The sequence below is a fragment of the Podarcis raffonei genome, chromosome 6 (genome assembly GCF_027172205.1).
Source record: "Podarcis raffonei isolate rPodRaf1 chromosome 6, rPodRaf1.pri, whole genome shotgun sequence".
Taxonomy (NCBI): Eukaryota; Metazoa; Chordata; class Lepidosauria; order Squamata; family Lacertidae; genus Podarcis; species Podarcis raffonei.
Genome location: NC_070607.1, coordinates 77766644 through 77788212, shown reverse-complemented (window position 1 = coordinate 77788212; position 21569 = coordinate 77766644). Strand labels below are relative to the sequence as shown.

Genomic DNA, 21569 nt, shown 5'->3' with positions numbered 1-21569 from the left:
CTTCAAAACAGCAACAAACCTCTGGTTACATGAAACATATTCAATAAACACACAAGACATAACCGGCTGTACATTTGAAAAAATAATATATACTATTCATTGTATTGAATTGTAGATTTCAACAGAAGTAGCTCATAAAGTTCAACGAAAAAAATAGAAGACCCAGTGGATCAGTTCATTCTCTAATCAGTTTATGCATCAGGTCCATATATGTGAAAGTGTCTATTCCACCTCTCTGTTCATAAGTCCAACGTAGAGTCAACGGCGAAACAAGGCTTAGACTCTGTGAAAGGATTCTGTGGAACTGCAACAACCTTTCGTGTAGATTGTTGGACTCTATGAACAGACAGGTGGAATAGACACTTTCACATATATGGACCTGATGCATAAACTGATTAGAGAATGAACTGATCCACTGGGTCTTCTACGTTTTTCGTTGAACTTTATGAGCTACTTCTGTTGAAATCTACAATTCAATACAATGAATAGTATATATTATTTTTTCAAACGTACAGCCAGTTACATCTTGTGTGTTTATTGGGTATGCAAGGCTTTGGCAAAGGCGGACCTCACCTTCCCATTCTGCCTCAGGTGGTGAAACAGGATGGGCTGCCCCTGACCCCCACTAACAAGGAGTGCCGAGGTAGGCAGAAGGTAGTTCCAGAGCGATCTACCAGTAGATCTCGGAATGATTTGCAGTACTGGGTTTTTGTGTGGCAGGGCTGAGAGTTTAGTTTTGGAACTGTATGCAAATTCCTGGGCTGAGCATGTGCTCAGAACCTAGTTTGTGCTTGTCTCAAGTTGGCAGATCTTGGGTTCTAGTAAAAAACCCAAAACACACGCACACACACACACACACACACACAATCCCTCCCAATTCTGAGGTCTGCCTGCCTCTGGCATACGATATAAAGCATTCAGTCTATATGCGCCATAAGCTTAGTCATATTATTCAATGGTTCATGTTAACGTGAATAATATTCATCGGTTTGCATTACAGATATTCAGGTACTTACATATATGTAAACCAGGTGCTACCCACTTGATTGACATGCAGTAATTCCTTCCATACCTGGATAATCATCTACTAATAAAATCTCCAGGGAACACGATAACCATATAGCTTTAATTGCTATTGCTAGTGAAATGTTAACAGGAAAATTTGTAGTGATTCTACTTGAAATTTGGTATCTTGGGGAAAGGCCCACAACCCTAATATTTCCCCCTCTCTTTCGAATATACTGTCACAGTAGCCACAATGAAAAAAGCCCAGAGGTCTTCTTGATATCCAATACTTGCATCAAATAAGATCTTAGAAGTAAGTAATCTGTACACTTTAAATCATTCAAGAGCTCCAGGGGAAAGTTTGAACACTGGCTGGAAAGGGCAGGAGGGCAGCTATTTTTAAATGCTGTTCGCAACTTTTCAAATAGTTGTGCAAATTTATAAACTAACTGTATCTTCACCGGAGATTCAGTATGCCTGTGACTGTTGAGGGCAGTTCACAAACGTTTGTTGTTTCACCTGAAAAAGCTGAGATAAGGATATAATATATGCACAGTCAGATCATGAATGGATTACACAATTCATATATTTTGTAGACCCACTTGTGAGGGTTTTAGCTTGAAAGGCAGCCTAAAAAAATACAACAACAGCAATAAATATTTAAAAAATCTGGATGCCGCCTGTCCCATTTTTTCTTGGCATCTTGTGAAGTGAACAGTATCTATTGGAAATCTACATCCCAAAAAAACCTAGGCATGGAAAATTTTAAATAAATGGCCTCCCCAGGCCACTCAAGGCCAAATTGGGCATTACATGCAGATAAGTAGTATACTTATAAGTAGTATAGTGTTTTCGAGGTTACCAGCATGAGTCTGACCAAACTGCGGGAGGTAGTGGAGGACAGAGGTGCCTGGCGTGCTCTGGTCCATGGGGTCACGAAGAGTCAGACACGACTAAACGACTAAACAACAACAACAACAAGTAGTATACTTCATCAGTTCAGCATCCCCCCCTTTTTTACTATTGTATTTTGTATTTTGTATTGTATTTTGCATATCTCTTTTCTCCCCCCTTTTTTCTTTTTCTATTTTTTTACAAAGTAATAATCACAAATAAATAAGAATAAAAATGTGCACCCCACCCCCAGGACCATTCCATTGTTAACTATCCAACCTCCCAAAATTTCAACACCTCTTGCAATGGTTTGGCCCCTTTCCGTTTTAACATTACAAATTCTACAAACACCGTCCATATCGCCTCAAAATTATTTCTCCTGCATATTCCCCATCTTACCTTAATGGCACATGTTAATTTATCATTAATAGCAATATCCCACACCTCTTTACACCATTCTTCCATTTTACATTCTGCTTGCCCCTTCCAATTCCTAGCTACCATCATTCGTGCAGCTGTCAATAAATCTGTGAGCAAGTCCTTCATAGCCTGCAAACCTTCCACAACTTCAGCATCCTTTTTAAACCTGAAATGGCAGGTAAGACTGGAGATATTGGAAGAGAAGGGGGTGCTTAAGCCTTTCTCTTGTGAGCCTTCCAACCCTTCAGTGCTTTAAACCAGTGGCTCCCAATTGGTGGTCACCCACCAACGGGGTCTGTGGCAGATACCCATCAACTGTCTGGGACATCTCATTTTGGGGGGGCTGTGCTCTCACACAAGTCACATGACTCATGTGGGAGGGAGCGTGGGCCAGAAGATGTGCATCCCGGTTTTGCGCCAGGTGTGTGTTGGAGGGTATGGTGGCACTATTCACAAGACTACCAGAGGGATAATATTTTCAAAAGCAGGGGATCCATGGCTTGGCTTTTGAAAAACAAGGGGTACACAGTACTTAGCTAACTGGGAACCACTGCTTTAAATGGTTGGTGTGCACGCATGCCAGTCCACATGTGCCTCCCTTGGGGAAACAGGTCAAAAAAGAGAGAGTTGAGAAGAACTTTTAATAGCTTGTACCACCCAAGCTATTGGATATTGGTGGGGCAATATAATCCCATTCTTCTCACTTCTCCCGCCATGTCCTCTGCTCTGACAAGGCTGAATGGGGTGAAGGATTCCATTCAGAACTTGTAGAGCAGAAAGAATTGCACATGTCTGTTTCACAGTTGAGGCTGTTGGATCTTTAACTGCCAGGTCATTTAAAAAGTGGGTATGTGGCAGGAGTAATGGGGGAAGGAAGTTGCTGGAATTAGATAACGGGTGAGGGGTACGCATGGGAACAAAGGGGAGCAGCTTCACACATTCATTCCCCATTAGGCCAGTTATAGGCCGAGTTTAAAGCCTAGTTTAAGCTGCCACCCTTTTCTGGAACTAAAAATGGCCACTGGCAAATGGCTGTCGTGGCACAAGATGTAGGGCCTCTAGCTCACATCCACTGAGCCAGTCAGAACCTGAAGTGAAGGGAGAAAACAAGCAAGGAGTAGATAGTACAGGTGGTTGGAGTCAGTGTGGAGCTGAAGAGAGCAGGAGCGCTTATCAAGAAAACAGAAGCTCCCTAAGTATATCTCCATACACTCCAGTTGCCCCTATCAACGGGATTTCAGTGGGCATAAACACACTGGGCTGTGCTAGACAGGAGCTCCTGATTCTAAAAAGGAGAATAGGTGGTTAGGCTGAATTACAGGGTTGCTGCAAACCTACTGTTACGTTGTTAATGCTTTTCCCAATTCCCCTTCGCTGTAGTAAGTCCAGGACTGTTGAGCCTGCCAGTTTAACATTTGGAATGGCCGAGAAAAAAAAGGTAACCTTACTCAAACAATGCCAGAAATGCCTCATCGACATGAATGGAGACATGTTAGATGCACAGGGTATATGTCTTCACTGCAAAGCTGAGGAGCAGCAAAAGAATCAGAAAGGCAAGAGGTAAGGCAGGGTAGAACAGCAAGGTTTGGATTAATTTACGGAACTCACCAACTACAGTCATACCTCGGGTTACAGACGCTTGAGGTGGCACGATTTTGGGTTGCGCACTGTGCCGAACCTGGAAGTACCGGAACAGGTTACTTTGGCGCATGCGCAGAAGTGCTGAATCACACTTTGTGCATGCACAGAAGCGCCGAATCGCAACCCGCGCGTGCGCAGATGTGGCGCTGCGGGTTGCGAATGTGCTTCCCGCACGGATCACATTCGCAACCCAAGCGTCCACTGTAGATGGCTTAAAAAAAAAAAAGTACCATTGGAGAATGGATCCATCAATAGCTATGTTAACTAGACAGAGCTTCCATGCTCAGGGCCATAGGGAAGGGAAAATGGGGCAGGGAAAAGCAGGCTCTGCTTATATACTTCCTGTAACAACTTGGTTGGCCAATATGGGGAAGAGAATGCTGGACTGGATGGCTCTTTGGTCTGATTTGGTTCTTGTTAAGTCTGGCTGGGGTTGGGGTTAAGAGAGAAAAGAGGAAGCTACAGCATACATTCAAAGACCCTGTGACTTGGCTGGCTAGCAAGAGCATCAGAAGAGCACTTCTGCGTCAGAGCAAAGGCCCATTTCATCTAGCATCCTCTTCTCCCAATGGCCAGCCAGATGTCGAAGGGAAGTCCACAAACAGGGCATGAGCACAACAGCCCTCTCCCCACTTGTGCTTCCCAGCAACTGGAGTATTACTCAACGCCTGAGAGTAATACTCAGCCATCATGGCTTGTATTCATTAATACCCTCAACTCCCAAGGTGTTCTTAAAGTCATCCAAGTTGGTTGCTACAGCTTGTGGTTACGAATTCCATACTTTGTGTGCTATGTGAGGAAGTACTTCATTCTGTCTGTCCAGGATCTTTGAATATTCAGATTAACTGGATGACTTTGGGTATTATGGGAGAAGGAGAAAAACTCTCATCTAACTCCACACCACATAGAATTCTACACCCCTTTAAAGCCCTAAATGGCCTCGGTCCAGTATAACTGAAGGAGCGTCTCCACCTCCATCGTTCTGCCCAGACACTGAGGTCTAGCGCCGAGGGCCTTCTGGTGGTTCCCTCGCTACGAGAAGCCAAGTTACAGGGAACCAGGCAGAGGGCCTTCTCGGTAGTGGCACCTGCCCTGTGGAACGCCCTCCCACCAGATGTCAAAGAGAAAAACAATTACCAAACTTCTAGAAGACATCTGAAGGCAGCCCTGTTTAGGGAAGCTCTTAATGTTTAATAGGTTATTGTACTTTAGTGTTTTGTTGGAAGGCGCCCAGAGTGGCTGGGGAAACCAAGCCAGATGGGCGGGGTATAAATAATAAATTATTATTATTATTATTATTAGTAGTAGTAGTAGTAGTAGTAGTAGTAGTATCATGGCCTCCCTTACTTGTCTTTTGTCTGAACTAACAAACTTGCAAATGCTTCCCTTTCCTGAACCCTTTCCAGCTCTGCAGTATCCTTTTTGAGGTGTGGCAACCAAACCTGAACACAGTGTTCCAAGTACAGCCTCACCAGAGAGTTGTATATCGACAACATGATACAGTCTCTCTTCTCCTACCCCGCTGCCCGCAATCCTATTCCAAACGATCCCGAACACAGAATTTGCCTTCTTCACAGCTGCCATATACTAGGCCACTGTTACGACCAAGCTATCTACTATTATTCTATGGTAGTCTTACTCATCATCCCCACTTCAAACCTCACTAGCACATCTATGAAGTTTTGGGATGCACATCACTTTTTACCTGGCTTATCTCTTTGCACGTTGAATCACAGTTGCCATTTTAATGATCATTCAGCCCAACTGAATGAGAAACTGAAACCGATATATTTGTTCACCCTTACTTCTGAAGCTGTGAACCTTCATATTCTAAGATGTAGTCTCTTGGCTTCTTTACCCAAATCCCAAGATTCTGCTCTCAAAATTCTGCTGGCAAAATTCACTTTTAAACAGAAAAATCAAGCTTGGTTGGAATTTTATTGCTTACTTTCATTTTAAAAAATGCAGCAGTAGCATTGTTTTACATCATTTTCTATTTATGATCAAGTATGCATCACATCTCTATATAAGGTAAAAGGTAAAGGAACCTTGGAAGGTTAAGTCCCGTCAAAGGCGACTATGGTGTGCAGCACTCATCTCGCTTTTCAGGCCGAGGGAGCCGGTGTTTGTCCGCAAACAGCTTTCCGGGTCATATGGCTAAACCACTTTTGGTGCAACGGGACACTGTGACGAGTGCCAGAGCGCACGGGAATGCTGTTTACCTTCCCGCCGCAGCGGTACCTATTTATCTACTTGCACTGGTGTGCTTTCAAACTACTAGGTTGGCAGGAGCTGGGACAGAGCAACAGGAGCTCACTCCGTCACACAGATTCAAACTTCAGACCTTCCTATCAGCAAGCCCAAGAGGCTCAGTGGTTTAGACTACAGTGCCACATGTGTACCTACATCTCTAGATGCAGATAGCAACACCAGTGCTCAAAATTTAAATATTCAATGCCACCTCAGTTTCAAATGACTGTGACTTTGCACTCAGTGAAATATGCACGCAGGAACTGATCACACCTTTATATCCTGCAGATAAAGTTCTGGGCTCGTGTTACCAAGATACTACCAAGTAGGTGAAATGACATTGCAAAACTGATCAGATCAGATCTAGTACACCTCTGTGGGCAATTTTCTTCTTATATGCACCTGCTTCTATTGACAAATTTTGAAATTTCAGAAGTGAAGCCAATGAAAGACCTTCTTGTGCTTGCTTCACACCTCTTATTCTCTAGGACCAACTTAGCATTAGGGGTGCTTCCAGATGATATGTTTATTGTGCATTGATCCTGATTTGCTCACAGGGAGGCTAGATGATGTTGCATCGAAGCAAGTGCTATCCTACCCTTTCCATTGCATTTGCTCCTAATTTTCCATATCACAAAAAGTTAGATCTCTTGAGGAAGTAGGTTTGTTGCCCAAGAGCTCCAAATCAACTTTAATTTGCCAGCATGTGAATCCTTCCTGGGGAAAAACCCTCACACCTTGATCTCCATTCTATCACCACCTCTGGCCTCAGGGAAAAACAAAGCAAAACTCAGTTATAGCTATCGCTCCAGAGCTTTTGGAGATCATCAGCTGAAACATCAGATGAATTAGAGTGGGATACATTGCCACTTTCCCTCCTCACATTACAAAAAATAACTTTTCTTTCTAGTTGGTGTCCTACATTTCTTCCATCAGATTCTGATGGCCTCACTCTCAGGCTTAGCTACAGCAAGATGAATGCATCATGTATCTATGGACCATGCCTTTGGACTTCAGTCTTGCTGCTTGAAAACAAAAACAAATAAGCACCATTTCATGTGAGAACCTGTTTGATTAATGCCGCTTCCCATACAGCTTAGCCAATCGCCATGCCGCTTATTGAGAGCATCCACAACCTGCTGCAGAACATGTGAACCTTGTCAAGATCCCATGTTTTACTGTAATGGGAGTTAAACATAACCCAAAGACTCCATCTGCTGGCCATACAATGTACTCAGTCCAGCACACCAGACTTGTCTCTCCTCTGTCTTAACAGGAGCCCCAGTATTTCCTAACTAGAACTCTAATATTTCAACCCCAAAGATATTCCATGAGCAATGAGTCCTGTCAAAATCTATCTAGCAAAATAGGATGCAGCCCACAAAAGTGTATCTTACAAGAAATTTATCATTCTATTGGACTCTGTTCCTCTGGAACTACTTAAATAGTAATCTCCTGAGAGGACTTTTACATTTTCCAGCAAATATATTTATAAGTTATTTACCATGCCTTTTTTCTTATTAAAATCAAGGTTATTTAACACATATCAAATGCTAAACAAAAACCAATGATAGGAAATGGTGCATGAATTCTGGGAGGGGGACTAGCTTCATTAGCTACTTCTTTGCGAAAGCCACAGTGGGTAGAGGACAATCTAGTTAAAAATGGAAGGAGTCGGAGAAGCTTATCACAGTTTATTGTGGACCCAGTGCTGCAAGTCTCTCACACTGTACACACAATGTTGTCCTCATCAAAATGCCACACACACCCATACCCCCCGCAACCCAGACTTACCACTTCCACATGTATTTTCCATGGATATGATGAATCCAGATTCAACAGGAAAATAATACGGGGCATGACTTTGATGAGGACATTGCCATGTGGAAAACACGGTGCAAAACATGCTTGCACGAGCATGACCACAATGAGCTGCTGTGTATGGAGGCGCCCAGAGTGTCATATGAAGAGTTTGTGTGGTTGGTGTGCAAAACAAAAAAGAAGTTTAGTACCGTATTTTTCGCCCTATAGGACGCACTTTTCCCCCTCCAAAAATGAAGGGGAAATGTGTGTGCGTCCTATGGGGCGAATGCAGGCTTTCGCTGAAGCCTGGAGAGCGAGAGGGGTTGGTGCGCACCAACCCCTCTCGCTCTCCAGGCTTCAGGAAGCTCTGCGCAACCCTCAGGAGACCGGCGCGACTTCGCGCCGGTCTCCCGAGGGCTGCGCAGAGCTGCCTGCAGTCCTGGGCTTTTTTTCTTTATTCCCCCCCCAAAAAAACTAGGTGCGTCCTATGGGGCGGTGCGTCTTATGGGGCAAAAAATACGGTAAGTGGTTTGTTGAGACCTCCAGCATTTTTCAAGTGCTCTGATAAAAGAATAGTTTTAGAACTGAGGCAATAGGGTGTCTAGATGCAAAGAAAGGACATCTTTAAATGTCCTTTAAATGTCTATAAGAAGAGAAAAAGTGCAGCTTGTCATATAGGGATGGGGGAAAGCTGCTTCATGGTGCATTTCTAAGTTATTGGCACCAACCCGACATTCTCAATATATGTTGCCAGAAATACGACCAGCAAATGACTAGTATCTATAGTAGCTGCTGTGAAAGCTTGCAATAAGAGAAACCACATGCTGTCTTTAGTCCTCTCCTCAGAACTTCCCTCATTTTTGCAAATCATTGGAGGCTTTATGGTGGGATTGTTGCAGCTTTGACAGTTATTTGTTTTGAATTTGGGTCCTGAGGGTGTCTTTTAATGCTAGGTACATGTGCCCGGGCCTTTTCTGAAAGCTCCCATCTCACTGGTCCCTGATTGCTGTTCTTGAATACAGCTGTTAGGTCAACTCTGTGTCACCTTCTCATACCAATGTAGCAACCTGATCAGTTGGTTTGCCACAATTTATAGCATGCTTGTTCCAGGAAATAGCTCCAAAAGGACAACACCACAACTCAGAATGTAGGCGTGTATTCTCAGATCCTGAAAAAAGAAATCCAGATCTGGACAAGAGGAAAGACAGTGTGAATTCTATGGACTTCAGGAGTTCAGTTCAGGTCTTTCCATTTTGGACTTCAGACAGATAATATTTCTTGAGGTGGCAGAATGCCCCAGTTGGAGAAAGGGCATCTTTGTAATGCTGAAGGTGAATACATTTCTCAAGGGTAATCAGTTTTTAGCTCTGTGTTCCTTTAGCTCCTCATCAATCATGGACTTTACAGCTGAGCTTGAGGGGAAGGAGGGCAGGGGAGAAAGGATGTTATGGCTGGCAGTATTTTTGTACCAAACCTGCTAAGCTTAGTAGGGTGGTGGGGCCCCTCCCGATAACCTGTGTATTGAACATTCATCCCAACGGTGGCCAGCTTTTTTAGTTTCTGTGTTGCATGTTCTCATAGGTTTGAGGTTCGATGCTGATGCCACCCCAGCCCTGTGCCCTAATCTTTGGGGCTGCTGGAAGCAGGGCACCAAAGAACATTGAAAGAGCCAGGCACTTTCACGATTCTCCCTCTCTCTGCTTTTAAAAATTCAGCCATGGGAGACTGAAATCAGGAATGGCAGCCTGGCTGGAGTGCAGAGATGGGCTGTTTAAATTGTTACCTTCCTTTCCCAAAAGCAGGTGATGTGCAGGACTAGGAGAGAAATTTGGTTCAGTTCACCTTTAAAGGTGAATCTACCTAATTTATGCCTTCTGGAACAATACATTGCCATCTTTTGAAAGCCGCACTTCTCTGAATTTTGCAGTACAATTCTCCAGCCAAGAATATGCACGTGTTGGTGAAAACAGCATACAAAAATGCACTGTATTAGCGAACATTGCTTTGCAAATGTGTGTATATTAGGCAAAGTTGCATATTTCTTAAGAAATGTGCATATTAGGAGCGATTTGTACTAAATTGAAGAAGTTTCATGAGGACTTTTAAAAATTGCCACCTGTTGTGGATATGTGGAGAATTCAGCTTAAGAACAGAAAAATGAGAAACCAACATTGAGTCACCCATTCCTGCTTCCCATTTTTGTGAAAATGGAAGTGAAAGTAACCTCTTCCCCTGCCAGCCCTCCACCCCTGCTTTTAGCCTTCTGTGGGTACTTTTCATACCAAATATATATATACAGGCCTGGGTTTACTCTACTGGCATCCTAAGAGGCTTTCTGTTTTCCAAATTGTATCTGGCACTTCCTACCGAGCTAGATGGACACGTGGTCTGCCAATAGGAATTTCCTCTTAAGGCAGTGGGTCTGGCTTGCAACTCCTGAGCTATATGGAGAAAGTGAAAAGGCATAATTTCAAAATGGCTCCTTGATTACATTGGCTAGTGACAGTGGTTTCATATGATGCTTATGAATTGTTCAGTGAAAACGGACCTCGTGCCCCTTGACGTTTTCTCAACCGTACACATCTCCGTTACACAGGGATCCTGCCTCATACAATGTGAATGAGACGATGGAGACCGAGCCTGCCTATTCTGACTTCATCAGCTGTGACCGGAGCGGCCGGAGAAACGCAATACCCGACCTTCAAGGAGACGCAGCTGCTCTTAAACTGGAGAAACTGGCAAGCACCATGGAGGATATCGCTATTGCAGGGGATGGTGAGTCCCTCTTTGCCCAAGTCCAACCCGAGCTGCTTCTCAGGCAGCTGATCTAATCAGGAAGCTCAGATGAACATGTTCTCTGCAAAACACACAGGGCTTATCTAAATCACTGCACAATGTATACCAGCTACATCATGTAATGCAGATGGGACATAGGTATATGCTACTAACATCCAACTTCTCACACTTCTTAACACGTTGCTGAAGAGCTAGTATTCTGCTAGTACCACTGAACCATTGGCAATAGCCACACTAGCTTTATTTGCTAAATAAATCAATTTCCATTGGATGCAATTCACACAACTCTCTGTTTGATCATTCACTTTTACAGAAAACCAAGATTCGGCCGATGCTACTGAGAAGGAATCTGGACTGACTCCTAAGAGCGAAGACGGCAGCCCGACCTTGTGAGAGCTCTGATTTAGGCTGCGGAAGGGTGGACGACAACAACTACGGCTCTTCCATCTGTTAAGAAACCAAATTGCAATAAGGAGTCCCCACTTAAAGGTTTCTGCCATGGCCATCTGGCTCTTACAGTCACTTTCTGTGGCAGCCGCTACCTTCAGAGAACTGTCTCTCTCTCTCACTCTGCAACACTACACACCAAGAGATGTTTAGTGACTTGAGCCACTCAGAGAGCCTTTTGGCAACTATCTTCCTGTATAGGAAAAACACAATTTCAGTAATAATATATAGACTTCAGATTTTATCGTACAAGGTACATTTTGCTCACACGATAAACTATTATTTATTCCTATCTCCCTGTAGATTGTTAGGTGACTTGTGGTATCTATCTCACTTGTGCACATGCTGCATCTAAGAAGTGCTGATATTTTTTGGGCTGTGAACATTGGTGAAGAGAAGTATGGGACATAATCCGCCAGCCACTTCTCCAACATGGACACCATTGAAACCAATGAAGTTTGGTTCTTTTGTGGCATAAGGGCAGGTGCAGCCTTGCACAACACTAATTCAGTTCAGTGGCAATTCCACAGAAAGTGTTCTCCATGAAAGAGGCACCAGTGACATACCACTTCTGCTTACGTCGCTGCTTCTTTCTGGTATGCAGAAAAAGGGTTTCAGAGGCACAAACCAGTGGATTGAAAAATTGGTTTAATTGTGCATGCTAAAAAGTCAAGGCAGCACTACTTCAAGCAAACTCATTACCAAGTTCTAGAGTTCCAATGCCTCTGGTAAATTGTTGCATCCTCTGTTAAGAGTTGTATCTTGTGGTGAAACTTGTATGCAGATCCATAAACCTGTTGTCCCCCCACCCCAGCAATTAAAACTAAATGAGTTCTTCGTTCATGTGTTTTGCTCTTTTCTAGCACTTTATGCCCCAGACTTGCAGGGTTTTCATTTGGTCTTATAACCAGTGCTTTTTAAAAAATAAATAAAAATGTTTAGGGGTACTCTCATTTTCCTACTCATATTGAAATACTGCCCCTCAGTGAGGCCAAACTTAGAATCCCAAAATGTTTAGGGGTACGCGTACCCCCAGGAAAAAGCACGGCTTATAACCCAATCTTAACTATGAGTGTGCCAAAAAACGTTTGCGTTAATTGGAGCACCCCAATTCCTGTGCCAATGTAAGTTACTGCTGCAGTGCTGCAGGGACAGATATTTATGATCGGAGTTGTTGTTGTTTAGTCGTTTAGTCGTGTCCGACTCTTCATGACCCCATGGACCAGAGCACGCCAGGCACTTCTGTCTTCCACTGCCTCCCGCAGTTTGGTCAAACTCATGTTGGTAGCTTCGAGAACACTGTCCAACCATCTCGTCCTCTGTCGTCCCCTTCTCCTTGTGCCCTCCATCTTTCCCAACATCAGGGTCTTCTCCAGGGAGTCTTCTCTTCTCATGAGGTGGCCAAAGTATTGGAGCCTCAGCTTCACGATCTGTCCTTCCAGTGAGCACTCAGGGCTGATTTCCTTAAGAATGGATAGGTTGGATCTTCTTGCAGTCCATGGGACTCTCAAGAGTCTCCTCCAGCACCATAATTCAAAAGCATCAATTCTTCGGATCGGAGTACAGACAGCCATGTCTATCCATGGAATATGGCAGGATTCTCAAAATGGCCTCTGGGGGGCATTAAAGCACTGGTCTATGTGTGCACACCTCAAGCAGGGTGGGGTGGAAATGGTAGCTGGCTGCCCCCTCACAGCAACATGATTTTAGCTGTGTGAGTGTGGCAATCTAAGAACAAAAGAACTTTGTTGGATCAAACCCAAGGCTATAGCCCAGCATTGTTTTGCCCAGCAGACAATGAGCACATGATAGCCATAGCCCTCTCCTGCTGCTGATATTCAGAGACATACTGCCTTGATTATATACTAGCACTAGTCACTGAATATCTTGTTCTCCCATCAATTTGTCTAATCTCATTTTAAAGCCATCTAAAATTGTTGGCCATCTCCACCACAGTCTGTAGAAGTGAATACCGCAGATTAACTCTGTGCTGTAGGAAGTTCTTCCTTTTGTGTGTCCTGAATCTATCCCCATTCAGCTTCCCTGGATAACCCTGGATTCTGGTTATTATCAGGGAGAGCACAAAAATTATTTCTATATTTTCTCCACACCATGCATTAATTTTATACAACTGTCTGTCATGTCTGTCCATACACTTCTAAACTAAGCAGTTCTGGACATTGCAATATTTCTTCATAAGAGAGTTGCTGATCATTTTGGCTGCTCTGTTCCAGTTCTACATTCTTTCTTTCTAAAAATATATATTAAGTTTTCAAATTACAGTTCTCAAAGAAAACACCAGGAACAGGGTTGGGGTGGGGATAAAAGGAGGAAAGGGAGCAGAAGAGAAAAAATGGAAAAGGGGGGTCAACAGGACAACATTCATTCACACTATATAAGAAAACGCAGAAAATCTGACAAATATGACTGTTGTTAAGGGATGGGATGGGATAAAAGATGTTTACAGTTATGAATTTAAGAAATTATTTCTACATTCTTTTGAGATAAGACCCAAACTGTACACAGTGTCAAATACACACAGTCTACTGGCTCACTCCTATCCATATGAACCCACTCAAATACAGTGGTATCTCGGGTTAAGTACTTAATTCGTTCTGGAGGTCCGTTCTTAACCTGAAACTGTTCTTAACCTGAAGCACCACTTTAGCTAATGGGGCCTCCTACTGCTGCCGCACCGCTGGAGCATGATTTCTGTTCTCATCCTGAAGCAAAGTTCTTAACCCGAGGTACTATTTCTGGGTTAGCGGAGTATGTAACCTTAAGTGTATGTAACCTGAAGCGTATGTAACCCGAGGTACCACTGTAATTCTAAAGGTTTACTGAAATTGGACTTACCATTGCGGAAGCCTTGCTGATTCTTCTCCAGCAAGGCACGTTCTCCTAAATGCTTGATAATTTTTGTTTTTCATATCTTCCAGTAATTTAGACATTAAGTTACTGGGTATGAAATGTTTTACACACACACACACACACACACACACACTCCACCACCCTCCAGATCCACTGTAAAATTGGTGTTGCATTGGCAGCTGTCCAGTCCTCTAGTACATTAGGCCAAGTGACACATTTCTGTTAGATTAGCAATCCACATATGCTTTAAAAACATTTGGGTGGATACCAGCGATCTGTTAATTTTTAATTGACCAGTAATTCATTTAACTTCATCTATTGCCAACACTATTTGTGTCAGCTCTTCAGACCTACTTCCTGAAGAAGTCAGATCAGGCTATCTACCTCAGGCATAGGCAAACTCAGCCCTCCAGATGTTTTGGCACTACAATTCCCATCATCCCTGACCACTGGTCCTGTTAGCTAGGGATCATGGGAGTTGTAGTCCCAAAACATCTGGAGGGCCGAGTTTGCCTATGCCTGATCTACCTCAATTCTTCCATGGTTAAATCAGACTCAAGAGTTGGAGTGGGACTATTAGATCATCTAGTACAACTGCCTACTCAATCCAATCTCTCTCAATAACATGCCAGTCACTCCTTCCCCTTCCAGAAAGCCAAGAGGCTTTGTGTTACCTCTTTCAATAAGAAACCAGTCTCTGCCCTTTCTCCTTGCCCTTTAATTGGGGTGAAGAGTTAGAGGGTGGTGTCAATAAGGAAGAGCTTTCTGGGACATAACCAACAGCAATTACCCTGCTCAGCAAAATGAGTTTTCCTGCTTCAGTCTCCTACGCAAACCCACACTGGGGAAAAAGAGGGACAGTAGGTTATTCACTAGTAACTGTGATATCACAGGAGACATGCTAAACATAGTGCTTCTAGCCTGTTAAGTATGCCTGAGTTAAGTATTATATTTAGCCAAATCCCCTGTGAGCTGGTTCCAAGCTACTTCAGCATGAAGTTTCAGTGGGGAGTTAACATATGAAGAGCATTTGCCAATGGTGCTGAAATATCATGCTCTTTTAAATCATGTAACATCCTGTTTTTCAAAGGCATTTCCCACTGAATGACATGCAGCCATTTATTATATCCGGGTTATATAGTATTTCCTAGTTCCTTACTATATAAGTTGGCAACCAAAAGTTGATGGATCTTGCATATGTAGCTATATAGAAAGATGCGAATATTCAGTTTCAGACTTCATAGAATCAAAGAACTGTAGAGCGGGAAGGGACCTCGAGGGTTATCTAATCCAATTCCCTGCAATGCAGAAATCTCAACTAAAGCATACATGAAGGATGACCATTCATCATCTCCTTAAAAGCCTCCAATGGAGAATCTACCACCTTCCAAGGCAGTCCTGTAACTTGTCTGTTGGCCTGCATTACACTGGCCTCCCAAAGCACTGTGTTACCTGCTGGAATATTTGGTGATGCAGTGACCATTCAAACTCTTATAAGTTCTATCTGCTCTATCTACTGGCAACCACTTGGTCCCCCTTGCAAGATACTTCCCTTTGACTGATGTCCTTTTTGGACAAAAGATTCAAAGCAAATTCCAAAACTGATTGGATTATTTCAGGTCAATCTAGATAAGAACAAAGGAAGTTGCCTTATACAACGGCTGGACCAAATATCCCACTCATCTTTCATAGGACTCTTCGTTCCCTGGTGAAAGTTAGATGGCATCAGTGATTGGGGAGTGGGGCAGGCAAAAAACTAAACAAAACTTAAGGCAGGACTGAGCTTACTTTAAAGATGAGGTGGCCCATTTATTTATTTTTAAGAAACAAAAAGCAAAGTTGCACCGTTGCTTCAAGCAGTGGCTTAGCAGCCTGGCATTCCTGTTGGGGGTTTATGCCCCAGGGAAATGATACCACATCATGATATAGCATCTTCCCAGGATCATTCTTTTGGGGTGTGGGGAGAGAAATGGTGACTCTCATTAGGACCTCAGGCAATGAGGGATCTTCCTCACTACCCCCTTTTTCACTGAAAATGCCAGGGCTATCCACCAATGGCTTCTTTCTAAGTCAAAAGAATCCCCGAGAGTCTGTAGTTGTGGAATAATGACATGGAAACAGTGTGTGCAGTGCTGTTTAACCCTTTTCTTTCTTCCCTCCCCCAGTTGCTTCCCTGTACTCAAACTCACAGCTTTTAATTTCTATTTTTTAAAAAGAAGCAGCTGCAACAGCCAGCTGCTGGGGAAGAGGCATGCAATTGGGTGTCACATCTAATTTGGCCTTGAGAAGCATGAAGAACAGTAGCACAAGTTCTTGTTTCTTCTGTGTTATGTAGCCACACATTGGCACTCTTAAGCGGATGTCTAGCCCACAGTTCCTTCATTACAGTTAATTTTGCCCATCCAGCTGCCCTAACAGGTTTCATAGCTACTGCAGTCCAGGTGGAATCCAACTGGACATCCCTCCATCTCCTTGTTCCACCAAGTGACAGTACCTGCCTTTGAGATAAAATCACAACATTTCTAGTTTTGTTTTTTAATTGAATCACATCTTGCAGACTTGGGCTTGAAATCAACAACAACAGTGACATATGAATATAGTTAAAATGGAATTTATTTCATTAAACCAAAATAAAAATTCTCCTTTGTTCTTCAGGATGTGAACAACATAAGAAAAATTTATAAGGATAACTTTTCATTCACATTATAAAAATAACAAAATAATTCCTATATATATATTCCTGGTTATACATAAGACATTATAGTTTACATTCAGAACTTATTTTTGGAGACAAGCGCTATGCAAGGCTCAGTCTCTTTTTCACATGCGACCCAGTGACATCAAAGCCATTCATCAGAGGCATATTTTTGGTGTCTGAAGCTTTGTAATACCAGCCTATATAACCACCGAAATATGGCATTGTATGATTTCCTCAGCTGTGTTTATGAACTTTTAAAAACATTGTAAACCTAAGCCTATATCACTATTATATAGAAGAATTAGTAGTACAGCATCAGAAATACAGTGATAGACAGGCTCTGGGTCATGCAGACTTAGGTTCGCCTGTACCACCTGTTATCTCTGATGGGAATAAGCCCTGCTTGCATTGTGATGAAAGCAAAGATGTGTGTCATTCCTATGTCCTACAAAACTAACACTTCACAGCCACACTTAAGACAAAAAAGGACCACTAGTCCCAGCAATGTCAAGAGCTACTTGGTGATAAGCTCGAACAGACAAAGGGCTCTGTGAAGAGCTTTCCTTTCACAGAGAAACAGTGTTTAAAGCAAGTCCAGCTCCTTGATATAGATTCTTTTCATTTTTTAAAAAAAACATAACGATATGTTCGTTTTATAAAGGGCCTCATTCTCATTTTCAGCTCAGGGTAGAAGCCTACAATAAGCCTCCATTTGTTGTGAACAGTTTAATACACATTCAGATTGTGCGCCAGCCATGTTCACAAGTACGTCAGTCCAGAAATGTTAAACTAAGATAAGAAATCCTGCTCTGTCGATAGAAAACACACACGATTGTGTGAATTCACTTTTGTGTGGCTGAAGACATGTGTCTATGGACCAAGCCAGATTTATATCAAGTGCACAGCTGTTACTGAAAATGGTAACTGAGGTTTTAGGCACCACCCTCCTGTCCATGACATCTAGAAGAACTCAACTGCATTCTGATGTCACAACGCCACTTCATGTTGTTGGCTGCCACTTGGAAGTGGGCAGAAACATGGTGTGTCGTGATCAAATCAGTAAGTTCTATTAAACATTATGGAAGGGGAGCTAAACATGTGGTTGCAGCAGATGCACTTTTGCTAGATTATCTGTTTGTGCCCTCAACAACTATTCCTTATGAATGAAGCACAAAGGTAAAATAAATAAAACCTGGGTATTTTAACATATGCTGAGCCACTGCACAAACTATTCATGCTCTACTACTGAAAGCACCTTGAGGCATCTTTAGAGGTGCACAAATGCTGTTCACTTTTCTAGAAATCTGATAAAATTACATAATTTAAAAGATCCACTTTAAATGCTGCTCTGTTCATGTAAGAGGGGAGCAAATATTGCCAACTCCTTCCTCCATCTGCAGCCCCACAACGTATCTCACAACACATCCAAGGCTCCCCAGTCCCTAGGAGCAGATATGCAAAGGGAAGGGAGAATCAAGAAATCCCTGTTCTATGAACTCTGTTCTGTTCACGGAAAGAATAGAAGTTCAGATCAAAGCACATGTATTTGGGAGTTTCAAGTTCCAGAGTGGAAGATTTCTGTGAGTCTAGGAGACAAATTCTGTAGTACATTCGTCTTATCCTTGCAAGTACAAGACTTCCAGGTTCCTTATAATGAAATACAAGGACAAAAGGATCTGCTCAGATACTTTGTGGATATTTTTAAAAGATTCTCCAACAAATGAGTACGTATTTCTAAAAGATGCAAAATAGAATATTATAATCACTAGAAGAAATCCCACAAATGTATGCGAGATGAGGCCTCCTGGCATGGTGATGAAGTATTACTTTGATCTGGATACTATATTTTATATTTCTGCAAAAGACCACTGACATGTGGTTTTTAAGGTATTTACTTACAGACTGACCATAACTTGGTTAAACCAAAGTATTTGCATAAGTCAAATCAGTTCCATGGATCGGTGTGTGTGTGTGTGTGTGTGTGTGCGCATCAAAAGACCATGAAGTTCAATTCCAGAAATTCAGCCTAACTGGTTTGTGTACCAGGCAGTTGAAAACCTACCAGATAACTTAGCACCATTAGCTAAATTTACCATACTGTTGGTAACAGACAAGAAAAAAACATTATGCTATATAAAACAGAGCTTAGTCAAAAATGCTAGTAAAAAAGGGCAGCAGTTCCAATAGCGTAGGCAGCAGACAAAGCAAGTGTACTGGAATAAAGGAGCTTGCTTCTTTTGCAAATCAATCCTTTTTAAAGTGCTGTGTTGTTCTTTGAACATACACAGCTTAAGACATCTTGGACAAATCTGATTTGGGGAAAGGCAAGATGCTGAATCTGGACTACAGTAATTTGCCCCAATTCGGCAGCGATCTCTTGCTATATTGGGACCAATATGAACAGATCAGATGCATGTGACTCAGAAGAGTCGTTCAAGGTGACCACCATTGACACTCTCTTCTGGATAGTGATGCACGCTCCCAGCATTCTTGAAATACAGGTAGGAACTGTTATCTTCCAGGTGCAACAATCCTTGGATCAGAACCACTATTCTTTAAGTATTAGCTCCAAAGAATTTGATGACATTTAAATAAGTATTAAGTTGGTATTAAGGCCAAGCAGAATCAAGAAAGGAATAAACCCAGCCTAGGACTGTGTCAAACAATCAGACAACCAGTGAATCACTCATTTCTATCAGAGATTCCCCACTAAAAGATGTTAAACATCTGAAAAAACTCAGTTGTGATTCTCTCTGTTTCAAGTGTATGGGCATACAGAAGACAAATTACAGAGAAATCTCAGTAAGGCCAGAGATAAGTTATAGCTTTCAAGAGAGAGAGGGAAATGGTTTGCGAGATGCTTTGCTTCCCCATTGTATATACACATTCTTTTGTCTCTTTGTCGCTTCTGGTCAACTAGGTTCTTGAAATAATCCAGTCTCTAAAACCTGCTTCTACTTTGGTAAACAGAGGTAAATTCAGCCATTACAAGAAGCAACCCCTCCTCCAAACTTTCCAGTCTCTGAAAAGATTATTATCTTTAGCCTAAAAAAAACACCAAACATGTAAACTCATAGCACCCATCTTATTTATGGGATCTGGGTGCTCTAGGCAAATATAACACAAACCTTGTAGGAATACTGTTCTTTATATATACTGTATGCCCCCACTCTGTGGATGGTAATAGTAAACAAGATAGTAACACAGTACTAAGTTTGTGCATTGTCTTCAAAGAAACAAAATGGAGGTCTCTGACTACCATGAAGTTGTCAGGAAAAGAGGTCACGAGTAGACGGCATCATATGGATCAGAACTCTGTGCTTTGTACCATCCCATAGGCTTCATACAGCTTGTAGAGAAGCTCCTTTTTTTCTTTCTCTGGCAAGAAGCTAGACTTGGCAGCATTTATGTTCTGCAAAAATTGGAACAAACACAGAAGTGAAGCTCAGCAAGTAGAATATTCTGCTAGTGTCTTAGTATGTATTACTAGCCAAGTCTAAGTGAAAGTAATGGATGCAGTTTCCAACCCTACATTTTCAGCTTTTCGTTAAGTGGGAAAATGTCAGCCTTTTAAAAACAGTCTTTAGGCTTTGATCACTTAGATGGGATTAAGCCCCGATACTCCTGATCAGACATGCAAAGTGGAGCACTTTAAGAAGCACACACAGTCATATTCCACAGATCTGGTAATCAGTTGATGCAACACTGTGTTATGCCAAGTGAGAGCAATGATCCATCTATCTATCAGGACTAGTGAGGGCTCTATGGAGTCAAAGGTAGCATTTCCCCAGCGCTGCTCCTACCACAGAACTTTTAAGTAGAGATTCCAGGGATTAAAGCTGGGACCTCCAACATGCAAATTATTATTACCAGATTTTTCTACCACTACTACAAAGCTTTTGTAATCACGATCATACTCAAGGCATTGAGTATTAGAAATCAGAGAGGCTTCTGGTGGGAAAAATCAAAGTTTCAATCACTTGGCCCACTTCTCATTCCAGCGGCCCACCATCACTGCCACCAGCTCCAAGAGAAACCTAAGTGTGCAGAAATGCACACGGTTCTCTCCTTTCAGTTGTCCATGCCTAATATACAGGTGTCGGGGCTGCGGCAGGGGAAAGCTGTGCGACAAAGCAGTACAGCCCTGCTCCCTGGTGGGATGGGGGGTATGCATTGGCTTATAAATTAAGGAGCCATTAAAAATCAAACAAATGTTTTCCTTGCCTGACCAATTTTATGCCTTTGCTGGTCATTCCTATGCTATGGGACATGTCCAAGTTGCCAGTGTTAGGGTTCTGAGTTTTTAATACCTTCCTCATTACAGCTACAGTGGTACCTCTGGTTACGTACTTAATTCGTTCCGGAGGTCCGTTCTTAACCTGAAACTGTACTTAAGCACCACTTTAGCTAATGGGGCCTCCTGCTGCCGCTGGAGCACGATTTCTGTTCTCATCCTGAAGCAAAGTTCTTAATCCAAGGAAATATTTCTGGGTTAGCGGAGTCTGTAACCTGAAGCGTATGTAACCTGAAGCATATGTAACCCGAGGTACCACTGTACAAAGGTTTATACTTCTCTTTTGTTCTCATATTACTGTCTGTGTCAAAATGAATTCAGGTCTGGGGCATTATGCAGGGATCATAGACAGGAACAAGTGGACTCCCAGCCTGTCCTCATGGGGTGACCCTTAGCGGTAAGGGCTCACATTTCAACCTCTTTAAACGGCTGGGTGGTACCTGCCACATC

At 42.6% G+C, this 21569-nt stretch overlaps 2 protein-coding genes across 4 annotated transcripts in view; one reads left to right on the top strand and one right to left on the bottom strand.

The window, feature by feature from the left end:
- Positions 1-3091: 3091 nt before the first annotated feature.
- On the top strand, positions 3092-12097 carry PKIG (cAMP-dependent protein kinase inhibitor gamma). Of its 3 annotated transcripts, none has more exons than XM_053394121.1 (4): positions 3092-3166; positions 3700-3879; positions 10610-10788; positions 11123-12097. In XM_053394121.1, the coding sequence occupies exons 2-4, from the start codon at positions 3740-3742 to the stop codon at positions 11200-11202; spliced, it is 399 nt and encodes a 132-aa protein (XP_053250096.1). In that variant the 5' UTR covers positions 3092-3166; positions 3700-3739; the 3' UTR covers positions 11203-12097. The 3 variants fall into 3 exon arrangements, with proteins under 3 accessions (XP_053250096.1, XP_053250095.1, XP_053250097.1); XM_053394122.1 differs by lacking the exon at positions 3092-3166 and adding an exon at positions 3178-3216; XM_053394120.1 differs by lacking the exon at positions 3092-3166 and having other exon boundaries at positions 3175-3879.
- A 4625-nt stretch (positions 12098-16722) lies between these two features.
- Positions 16723-21569, bottom strand: part of ADA (adenosine deaminase) — a 33828-nt gene continuing 28981 nt past the window's right edge. Inside the window, exon 11 of the mRNA XM_053394118.1 lies at positions 16723-20237. Within this exon, the coding sequence (XP_053250093.1) occupies positions 20133-20237 (105 nt within the window). The 3' untranslated portion in view covers positions 16723-20132. The remainder of the gene's footprint in view (positions 20238-21569) is intronic.